Source organism: Trichoplax adhaerens, genomic scaffold (assembly GCF_000150275.1).
Source record: "Trichoplax adhaerens TRIADscaffold_12 genomic scaffold, whole genome shotgun sequence".
Classification (NCBI taxonomy): domain Eukaryota; kingdom Metazoa; phylum Placozoa; class Uniplacotomia; order Trichoplacea; family Trichoplacidae; genus Trichoplax; species Trichoplax adhaerens.
This window is the reverse complement of record NW_002060954.1, coordinates 1,808,406-1,819,729: the sequence shown is the minus strand read 5'-3', so window position 1 is coordinate 1,819,729 and position 11,324 is coordinate 1,808,406. Positions and strand designations below refer to the sequence as shown.

Genomic DNA, 11,324 nt, shown 5'->3' with positions numbered 1-11,324 from the left:
TCTTATCAACACAATAGTCCGAGTAGCAAGTGAATATATTTATCGAAATTATTATCGATAGTGAGCCATAGAGCAATTTCCATGCCACTATAATTATTAAACAGCGATAAATTTGTATATTTACATAATCAGCAGTAGGGCATGCAAACAGACCATGCAATTTTAAGATGACACACTGTAAATGCATTTCGAGCGAAAGCACTTTTAGTTTACATACACGTATAATTACATTCTATGTATCGCTATTAATGGCGCCAAGTCAAGTTTACATTTATAGTGAACTTAAATTTCTTCTATAGAATGCATCAAAAGAATAAAGTACCGAATGTACTTAGTCCAGTGAATGATCAGCTATTAATTTATTCATAATTATAATAGACGCCACTTTTCAGAATAAAATAACATAGAAAAATGTGGTTGTTCATTTTCGGTGATAGATTAATAATCGGAAGCCAGAATTAATGATATCTCATTAATTTTCTATAATTTAAATAGTAAATATGAACTTGTTTACTTATTTAAATACATAATTCTACATGAATAGATTATTTTCGAAGAATTTACGAGGTTTCGAAACTAAATACAATGGCAAACACGTTGTAAGCCATTTTCTTTAGAAATTTTAGGGAAAGGTTCATACTAGGTAATATTCATGAAATATGGCCTAAAAAGATATAAATGCCGGTTGTAGTCTCGGCTTCGCTATTCTATATACGTATTACTACGATTTCGAACGATAAAAGTTAAAGCAAGAAAGAGGTAATCTTCCGTATTAAACGAAGCTTTTTGATTTCGATTATTAGTTTAACCATTTATATAAATAAATATTTACTATAAGTAGAAACTAGATATTTATAAATGTAGCTATAGCATGAAATATTGTATAATCATGTAGTGATTCTTGTTGCCTCTTAAAGGATAAGATGGTTACAATAAATGCAGTTGTCGTCCTGAGTGTGATCGCTTTGATTGCGCTATCCTGTAGCGATCCTGTTTACCCTAATTATCGTGATCACGAAAATGACGAAGACGCCGATAGAGCATTAGAAGTAAACGAAGCCGGTGACGACAACGAATCGGAAACACAACGTAAAGATAGCGATGAAGATATATTAGATCAACAAATCAACGACGGAATTAATCTTAAAGCGTCCATCGATTCGGAGGATATAAATAATGATCGTGATTATATCGTTGCTGATGAGTCTAATCCGAAGGCTACACATGATCAGAGCATTCATAGATTCATCAATAAGGTGAGCCAGCGACATATAGAATTTTGAACGATTGTATGATCATACAGTTATTAATAGGTATATCTTATACTGCATATCAATGTTTTACCGGTTTCAATTTCATCCGTATTTTCAGATTTTATGGGGAGCATCTTCATCTAGAGAAAACAAAAATTATCGACCACTTTCTCGACGACGCCATTGGTGGGTATTAGGCAAAAAATAGAAAGCATTATGATTGTAAGCCATTTTAAGCTGGGAATGATTAGGCCTATGAATACTCAACCCGTCCTGATCTGGGCAAATTTTATCAGATCATGCCTGCTCGAATGTCGACTTCACAAGTGTGAATATATATTTTTCGATTACTTCATGAAACAGTTTAGTCTTAAATTAGACGTAAATAGAGATTGTCCATTAAACATGTATTCGCTTTCAAGATTGTAACCAATTAATAAATTTCTCGTTTTTTTATCTTTGTAACAACGATATTACTTATTGTGGACCTTTATGCAGTAGATTCGATATTTGCATATACTTACTTACTCGTATTATCGTTACCTTATACTTGATCCTCGTAGGGGAAGACATGGACTACTAGAAGAAAACATTTTCTTCCAGTAATCCATGAGGAAGATAAGTTGTAGCTCCTGTTCATATGTATAATCCAGCGTTTGAAATCAATTAAAATTTCGAATGAACTCAATTAAATCAAAACGTAACTGTAAAACTCTAGCCTGATCAGTATGCTTGAATAAAACAATTTTCATCAGTTTATACGTTGCGCGTACTTACAGGTATACTGTGATTGTATGTACCGATGAATCATTATCTTTTCGAAATTGATATATTTTACTGTAGATTAAAAAAAGGGTTTTCAAATTTAATATTTCGCAAGTTATCTACCGTCATACCGACTCAGAAAAAATCAAAGCTGAAAAAAACAGTATGCAGACTTGAAACGTAGGACTAATTTGAATCCATATATCAGAATTTAGCAGTCAAGAGTTGAAAATTGAGTAGTGTCACGCTTTAAATTAGAGACTATCCGCTGAGAATCATTTAAATTAATTGATTAATTCAATTATATCATCGGTGAATCAGTCATAATCATGCTGGAGTTTCTTCATCAGAGAATCGCTAGTTATTCCCTCAATTATATCAGGACTGGCTTGTATTTCTGAGATCATCGCTAGCCTTTGGGCTAACGTCATCAGATTTAAAAGTATATTGGGTGTTGTGGTTTTTTATTCTTATAGTAATATCAGCGTCAAGTTAATTTAAGCATCAGACTCAATCCTCAGAGACGACTGATTCATCAATTCATTAATTACCGTTCAGCTAGTGCCGACATTGAATGGATTAAAAAGTAATAGAGTTCGCGATGTCTATTGCGAAGCTCTGTTTGAGACTTTCTTGTTAGCTTGCGTACTAAGAACCCTATATTGCTATGCTTGGATAACATGGATACTCAGAATATGATCATTAAGGTGATGCCGCAGTTGTGCTCAAAAGCTAATGAAAAACAATACTTTACTATTTCGAGCTCTCTTCTCAGCTTCAACATGATCCAGTGACGGAACTCAAATGTTTAACTAGTTCATTTTAAGTCATTTACTGTCAATACTATTCTATTGCGCACTAATCTGTGTGCGAGCATTTACAGTACATGCATAACGGTTATTAATCTTATCCTTCAAAACGTTGCACAAACTCAAAATGGCAAATCATCAAGATATCAAGGTATACATTAATAAATCATTCATTTCCCCCTGCCTTCACTGCAAAACTCAAACTTGAGAGTTTTACTCTTTTGCCATACTGTACAAGTGTGCATGGGCCGGAATGGGATCATACTTGTGTCACACAAGCTGCTTGACAAATATGATGACGCAAACATGATGTGTCGTCCTTGTAATCGGTGACATCACCGTAAAGCTTAAAGCTTGAGGATTTTACTCTTTTACTGTACTAGAAATAGTTTTGACGATTGTTTGCGGAGATTTGGTTTATGATATTCTTGTATCCTTACCTAGTACTATACTGTACAATATACATGATTATTATACTGTATATTATAATACAGTCGGCATCACAGATCTGCAAAATCCTCTTCATGTTATTTTGCCTTTCGTTTTACGTAGAACTAGCTGTACCGGAATGATATCCTACCGGTGATCATGATTCCAGTTGGTGACATCATCACTCGTGTTGGCGGTACAGTCTACAGTACTGTATTGAGTCAGTGGTTGAACCACATGCTGTATTGAACTGTGCTGTACATTGTAGAGTCATTTATTGTACACGTCAACGAGTGAGTGTCACTCTACCAGACCTCTAAGACAGTACAATACGGTACCCCTGTCCAGCATTTGTCCGTACTATACTGTACTGTACACTGTACAGTACAGTACAGTAGTACAGTACTGTACAACTGTAGAGACCCGCAAAATGTACTGTACTGCAGGAGCGTACTGTACACATTTGTATACTGTAGAACAGCACAGACATGATACAGTGTACAGTATTTATTATTCAATTAAGGTATAATTTTGGGGGTGACGCACACTAGTTTCAGACTTTTGGGTGTTGACTGAAAGATTCACACATCTTTCGCTATTTATCTTATCTTTACATGGTGAATTCTAGAACATTTTTTTACTGCAAATGGCGAAATCGAGCGAGAATCATTTTCATTCTTAGTTATATTGTTGTGGCGTTCAAGAATTAGTGCACTAAACATCCAATGCTACTTAATTAAGCACCGCAGCATCATTAATAAGAGCAGCTCCTGGATTAATTATACTCGGAAGTTAGGACACTAGACTTGCGGTCGTGTTGAAATTATGTTTGCTTGGGGCAAGGCTATTGAAGGCCAATTAGGTTTAGGTGGTATCGACGAAAATTGCATTTTAAAGGCAACACACGTTGACTTAACGACGAACCATACCATCAAGTTAATAAGTTGCGGATTAAATCATACTATTTTGCTTCTGCAAGATGGTCAGATCTATAGTTGTGGTTCCAATGATTACGGCCAAACTGGAAGACAACGAAACAACAAACGATTCGGTTAGTCTGAGCTAGATTGGTATTGGGAACCAGTTTCCTATTACGCACAAGTGGACATCATGTCAACTTTTACTGATATACAGTACACCATTGACATATCCTACATTGCAATAATTTTGCTCTACACTGTTATGCTACTTCCTGTAATTGTAATTGTTATAGTAATACCAGAGTTGAACTTTTCATTACTGAACAAATGCTGTTTGGGCTTATCATGTCTAAAGTTGAATGAACTGCGTTTGAACTTTGAAATACCCCCTCCCCTCCCTATTCCATAAGAGTAGTTGCTGGCGTGATATCATTTCAGTGATCGAGAGATACTGTAGTCCCCTCGAACTGCAATGATGTATTCTCCTACAGTATCCACTGTCCTAGCAGTATTTATTCTGCAGTGTACTTAGAAAAGTCCGCATTTGCTATGAAATATCTACTTTATATACGAGTGTAGGGCGGCGTATTCTGTTGCTACACATCAGAGATGTTTCAGACTCTCTACGATCTTGCCCCTTTTATACTCGTAATCAATTGAGATGAATAGTGATTCTCTGCAGTTGAGAATTATGTACTATACCAGTGTTTGATCTATCCAAATTTACCCTACAGTACTGCTTTCAATTTTAATAATGACCAAGCTAATTAAGAATAATGGAACAATTTGATTATCTGATGTAATCTGTCATGATATCTTATTAAGTTGAGAATAGTAAAAAAATTGATGAAAGTATTTAAGATAAGGCAACTTGAAACAGTTACTCTTCTAATATGTATTTGATGTAATATGCATAGATATAAATACGCGATATGAACACATTTTTTTGTAGGCTAAATGAGATATTAATTTAAACCTTAATAGGAAAACTTTAGAATGTGACAACTATTAAGATTAACCTAACAAATATTCCTTATATTGCAGCACGTATTGATGCATTCGAATCTATGCGAATTACAAATGTCTCGTCTAACGGTGCTAATCATAACCTGGCCATAAATGATAAAAATTGCATCTATGCTTGGGGCGATAATAGTGATGGTCAACTTGGCGTCACTGATCAAAATTTAAAACAATTTTATCGCACTCCGAGGTAAATTGTTTACTTTCTATTTCTGTGACAATAACTACAGTCATAGTTCATATGGAAGTAGAGTGATGACATTGGAGCAAACGGACTGTCATTATAAGTTTATTAATTATTAAGAGATTGTATACTGGAATTGTAATCTGAGCAGTCAGTTTTTTACCCAAGATCACAATCGACTAGCTTCTATCACTTGGATATGAAGTACTGTATCCGCATCAGTTACCGTTTATATTTATTATTTAAATAAATAAATATATCTACTTATTGCTCTGCAGATAAGCTGATAAAATTAAATTTGATTGCACCTCAATCTATATCTATGTCTATTGTGAGTATAGGACTTCAAAAATATTCTTTAATTAATTAGTTATTAGTTGCAAACTGCTATCAATAAGAAGAGGCGTAGTTAACTTGCTAAAATTTTACTTCATCATATTTATATTTATAGCTTCTTATTATAATGTAATCTTGATTGTTTGCTTTGAAGGCAAATTAAATCATTGTCCAAATTCGCCGTTGTTCAAGTTGCTTGTGGACAATCTCACAGTTTGGCAGTTATTAACGGTGAGTGATAGATAAGAAATTGTTCTCGTTCTCCTTCATTACATTTAAATGTAGTAAACGTTATTATAAATTCTTAATGTCATGGTATTTCATCTCTTTAAATAGATGGTACGGTATTCTCATGGGGAAGCAATCGATATGGGCAATTAGGCATTGACAGTAATGTATCTTCCGTTGAACCAAAGCAGATACTAAAATTATCTGGATTTTACATCGTTCAGATTGCCGCAGGTGGGGCACACAGTCTTGCTATAACAAATTCTGGTGCTTTATTGACCTGGGGAAAGAATAGGTTTGGCATTTTGTAACTTTAACAATTCATATATATATTTTTTGTACCCGTATATAAGTAGCAGTTCTCTGCCCATCATGAATCCGTACTTGTTTATATGTGCCGTTTCATAGTACAATATCTCGACGATAAGATTTTGCTGTACTGTATTAATTAATGTAAACGGTATTGATTTTTATCTACTCTATTGTACCTACAAATTTCTAGTTTTGGCCAACTCGGTTTAGGAACTAATGATGGTATGCGTCAAAAGGAATAGCTTTATACAGCATTTGGGTGCTAATGCAGTATATCGGTCTTAAATTTATTTCATAGGAGTTTTATCACCAACATGTGTATCTAGTCTGCGATCGCAACATATCGCTTATGCTGCTTGCGGAGAAGACCACACTGCTGTCTTAACTAAGGTAAATAAAAACTCTAGTGATACCCTATAATTGTCATTGCACCGTAACATATCCCAAGTAATCTTAGTACAAATTTAAAATTCAAATCAAATATGCACTTACATATTAGGAAGGTGGTGTCTTTACTTTTGGTGCTGGTAGCAGTGGACAGTTGGGTCATAATTCGCTTTCTCATCATTGCAGTCCTCAAATGGTAACTATTGTGTTCAGAAATTATCAATTCTAACATTTTTTGAATCTAGAAGTAACATCAATTTCCTTTATAAAAATATTTGTATTATTAGGTTGTTGATTTAATGGGCATTGTCGTAACACAGATTACTTGTGGCAGGTTTGAATGTACCTATCTATACTCGTATATACGCGTAGTTATATTTTTAAATACGCTATCTTGTCAGATGTAATAGGTAGTTGTTATATTGTAAATATATTTCCTTGCTAGGCGTCATACATTAGCATATGCCAGGCAATTGGGGCGTCTATATTCATTTGGACTGAATGGTAGTGGTCAATTGGGTAATAACAGCTGCAAGAATACTACAAACCCAACCATTTCTGTAAATACTTGGAAATTGAAAGCATGGCATATAGCCGCCGGTGGAGATCACTCATTTCTTACTGTTTCACAGGTCATTATTGTAGTTAGTAATTTACTATACATGTATTATGGATTACACCTGTACGATAGGTTTATATCTAGTTTTTGTTATCCAAATTGAATTTTTATGAAAGGTTTTATGCTTTGCAACAGGATGAAGTGTCATTAGATTATACGAAAAAGAATTTCTTCGATACTCCCTTATATCTATCAACTAGTACTTTCGATACGCTATGTAGAGAAAACCTTACTTCAAAGTAAGTCTAGCCGTTGTCAAGAATACTTTCAAATTTTTTAATCTCTTCTTTGATCTTATATATTAGGAATTTAAGTTTAATCTGTTCATCATATTGCTGTCTTAATGGATCTTTTCCTATAATAAATGGTGATAAATGGAGTAAAAATGACAATGGAATGGATCTAATCGAAGCCAGACAAATAATGCGACAGATATCAAGATTACCGAAACAAATTTTACACGATGTAAGGTGTAATTATTACTAAGTCGTTTCGACATCGAAGCTGATTGGCAACTTAGTTACTGTAACCATTTGCCATTTCTATATACGATACTTGCATCTAGCTCCAGGCAACTTTAGTGGTAACATTCCAACCGAACTTAAATTTCTTTCATTTGGATCAAATTCGATTTTTGCTTTTATTACCTGAATTTACAAGCATAACCGATACCGAGGGCAAACGTTTCTTTGCCTATAACTATTGCAAAATTGTCTATAGTCTTCCTGATCAGTTAAAAGAGGTCCTGAGTAAGTACCAGTAATTATCAAGCCATATGCAACCAGACCGGAGATACTCTGTGATAGACTTTCTAAAATTTCTCTATTAATTTCTAAAACATTATATATAGGTAAATGGTGGTCAACCTTAGGAGCCGCTTATTTCGTCCATATCGTAAATGTATGTTAGTATTATTTGCTAAAGTTTCTACTTTATAAATTTATATAATTGCAATGTCAGCTGATGTAGCTAAAGAATTGATCTCTAACATACGAAGCTTCTCTGTTCAGATAATTAAGGATTGCATATTATCATTGTTTCAAGCTCACCTACCAGTTAGTATCTGGAATTATTGACATTTTAGTATCCCTATTTTATTGTAAATGTTCTTCATAGATATTATATATAGTAAAAAGATAATATTTCAATATTTATAACAATGGATTTTTCAGGAGACTAGCAGGGAAAGAGATATGACATGTTGTTTAGCTGTATTGCTATTATTAAATAAAGTAAGGCATAATTCTCCGAACTATTGAGGCCTGATGATAACACCGTTAGAGTCTTTAATAATTGGCAACTGATTTTTATCTTATCTAGTGTAACGAAAGTGCCGCCATTATAAGTTATACGCAGTTTTATTTAACTGAAATCCTTCAATATATCAACATAGAGGATGATTACATTCGCTGGGTGAAGAATGTAAAGGTATTACTGCTTGATGCATAATTTTATAGTCTATATATTATACCTTTTTTATGATAAATTCAAGGAAGATGTAGCTATTTATTTTCCTATGTACTCAACAATGCGTAACAACTGCTTAAATATAGGGCCTGATTTTTTGCCACTATCCATTCCTATTAGATACTTTAGTAAAAACTAGACTATTAGATCTTGACACTAAAATTTTGCAGCAGGTGAGAAAAGATAATGATAAAGTAGTTCGTTTCCGTAGGAATTTGCCTAAAGTATTAATTTTTGTTTAATTCTATCTGATTTATTCTAATTTTTTCTATATAATGTCTTAACTTAGAATGTTATGCAGGGAATAGCTCGTTATAACATGAATCAAATTTTATCAGTCAATGGTACCAATACAACTGTAGCACTTGTACAGCCATTCTTAGTCTTGACAGTGAAGCGAGAAAATTTACTACGTGATACCTTGGAGCAGATTATCAGGTCTAGTCCGGAAACCTTTAGAAAGCCATTAAAGGTAATGCGCTTAGAGGATATTGTTGAGTTTTACAGTTTCACTTCGACTATTTTAAAGATTGTCATAGGCTGAGCGAATAAGTTTATTTTTTCACGCTCACAGATTGAATTCGTTAACGAAGATGCTGTCGATGAAGGCGGTGTAAGAAAGGTACCTGCTCATTTAGATAAACTGTGGTTTACGCTTATCTTATTTGGACGTTAACAGCTTACCATAAGTGTATTTGTTTTTTTGTTAGGAATTTTTTTTATTGATTATAAGAGAAATTTTTGATCCAAAATATGGAATGTTTCAAGTCATAGAAGATTCGAATATGACCTGGTTCGCTGATAAGGTTGGTATGATACTTTCGTGCGTATCCGGCATAATACGAATTATCTATTTCAATACTTGCAGTATGCCTGTTATATATAACTTCAAAACTTCATTTTTTACCTTAATTACTAGAGTTTTGAAGGTGATTTGATGTTTCGTCTGATTGGCATTCTATGTGGCCTGGCGATTTATAATGCTACCATTATCGATTTTAAATTTCCTGTTGCTCTATACAAGAAATTACTAAATAAGTAGTGCCTTCATCTTTAAATTCTTATTTAATTTGTTACTATAATTTATATAATAAAGTGCTAACGTAGACTATGCCAAAACTCTTCAGAAAAGTTACATTTGAAGATTTAGCTTCTGTTAAGCCTACAGTTGCAAGGTGCTTCTAATGCTAAACTTTTTTAAGTTATTATCACAATATCTAAAATTAGGCGAATATTGACATGATTTCTACATTCTTTAGAGGGTTACAAGAATTATTAGATTATGAAGGTGAAGATGTTGAAGATACTTTTGGACTAACTTTTCAGGTAAATGACCAGAATTTGAAATTGATATGTCAACGAAACTTAAAGCTATTCTTCTGCGATAGATTTCGCGTGAATACTACGGATCAACTGAAACAATTGATTTAACTCGTGACGGCAGCAACGTACCTGTTACCAAAGATAATAGGTAATAGCATGATCGCTAAATGAACTTCTGCGATTAGATTTACTTCTTTTTATTCGCTACAGATTAGAATTTGTCAACGCTTACGTAAAATTTGAACTCGAAGACTCTATCAGTGAATCGTTTAATGCTTTTAAAGCGGGCTTCTTACAAGTTTACGGCGGGAAAGTCTTGGTTTGTGGCAATAGTATTCGCTAACTTGTATTTATAGGCTCCTTAGTAAATGATTTGTATTTTGCTGTCATAGGAACTATTTCATCCGGAAGAATTACGCGCGTTACTTTGCGGCAAAGAATACGTTGATTTCAATGAATTAGAGAAAGTAATTAAATAGAAAGGCTGATAATATTTAAGGTTAACATAATAAATAAGGTGGTTACTTATTTCTGCTAATTGTGATAGGTTACTGCATATCAAGGAGAATTTTATGATGGTCACATAACAATTAAGTACTTTTGGGAGATTTTTCAAGAGTTGACATTGGATAAAAAGAAAGCATTCTTAAGTATACTGCAAATCGACTTTATCCTCAGTCACATCTTGACTTTAATTCTTATTGTATAAATTTTACTAAATGTTAACCAACATTACATCGTTGAACGATAATAAATTTCTATATTGTTCTTGATCTGTATAATAGCATTCTTGACTGGAACCGATCACGTTCCTGTTACTGGTGTAACAAGTATGAAGGTGTGTTGAATTTTATGATAGCATTCTTCGTTAAATCTTATTATTATCTCAACAATGCAATACGTTTGATTTACAGTTGATATTTCAAAGTGTTCACGGTGCAGATGAAGGGAAGTTGCCGGTAGCACATACGTGCTTTAATATTCTCGACTTACCGGTTTATAAATCGAAAGAAACACTACGTCAGAAATTACTCTTAGCGATTGAAAATAGTGCTGGATTTGGCTTAGTATAGCTGTATAATAATTATGGCTACTTGAAACAGCTTTACCATTATTTTGTAATTTAATGTGATTATTGATTATAATTTTGGACATCCAATTAATGCGAATAAAAAATTCTTGTTACAGTAACCGATTGCAAATACACGTGTACACATATATTTTAGGTGCAAGTGTAGAATACTTTAATTTATTACTAAAAATCTGGTA

At 33.5% G+C, this 11,324-nt stretch overlaps 2 protein-coding genes across 2 annotated transcripts; both read left to right on the top strand.

Annotated features, from left to right (window-relative positions):
* The first annotated feature begins 734 nt into the window (after window positions 1–734).
* On the top strand, window positions 735–1,563 carry TRIADDRAFT_64229 (uncharacterized protein). The gene is made up of 3 exons (XM_002115925.1): window positions 735–759; window positions 918–1,256; window positions 1,372–1,563. Exons 2-3 carry the CDS (start codon window positions 924–926, stop codon window positions 1,459–1,461), a joined length of 423 nt encoding a protein of 140 aa, XP_002115961.1. The 5' UTR covers window positions 735–759; window positions 918–923; the 3' UTR covers window positions 1,462–1,563.
* Window positions 1,564–4,081: 2,518 nt separating this feature from the next.
* TRIADDRAFT_59918 (uncharacterized protein) lies at window positions 4,082–11,128 on the top strand (the record flags this gene model as incomplete). The annotated part of the gene is made up of 25 exons (XM_002115924.1): window positions 4,082–4,307; window positions 5,221–5,389; window positions 5,874–5,950; window positions 6,056–6,242; window positions 6,450–6,481; window positions 6,558–6,649; window positions 6,759–6,842; window positions 6,934–6,980; window positions 7,382–7,504; window positions 7,571–7,730; window positions 7,831–8,014; window positions 8,116–8,165; window positions 8,438–8,497; window positions 8,586–8,693; window positions 8,819–8,905; window positions 9,022–9,204; window positions 9,307–9,354; window positions 9,443–9,538; window positions 9,960–10,058; window positions 10,121–10,203; window positions 10,266–10,374; window positions 10,448–10,522; window positions 10,603–10,705; window positions 10,841–10,893; window positions 10,970–11,128. The coding sequence occupies 25 exons, from the start codon at window positions 4,082–4,084 to the stop codon at window positions 11,126–11,128; spliced, it is 2,694 nt and encodes an 897-aa protein (XP_002115960.1).
* Window positions 11,129–11,324: the final 196 nt, after the last annotated feature.

Coding starts and splice junctions, on each gene's coding strand:
- TRIADDRAFT_64229 (XM_002115925.1), top strand. CDS start 924: ATGGTTACAATAAATGCAGTTGTCGTCCTGAGTGTGATCGCTTTGATT. Junction 1,257..1,371: donor TTCATAGATTCATCAATAAG/GTGAGCCAGCGA, acceptor CCGTATTTTCAG/ATTTTATGGGGAGCATCTTC.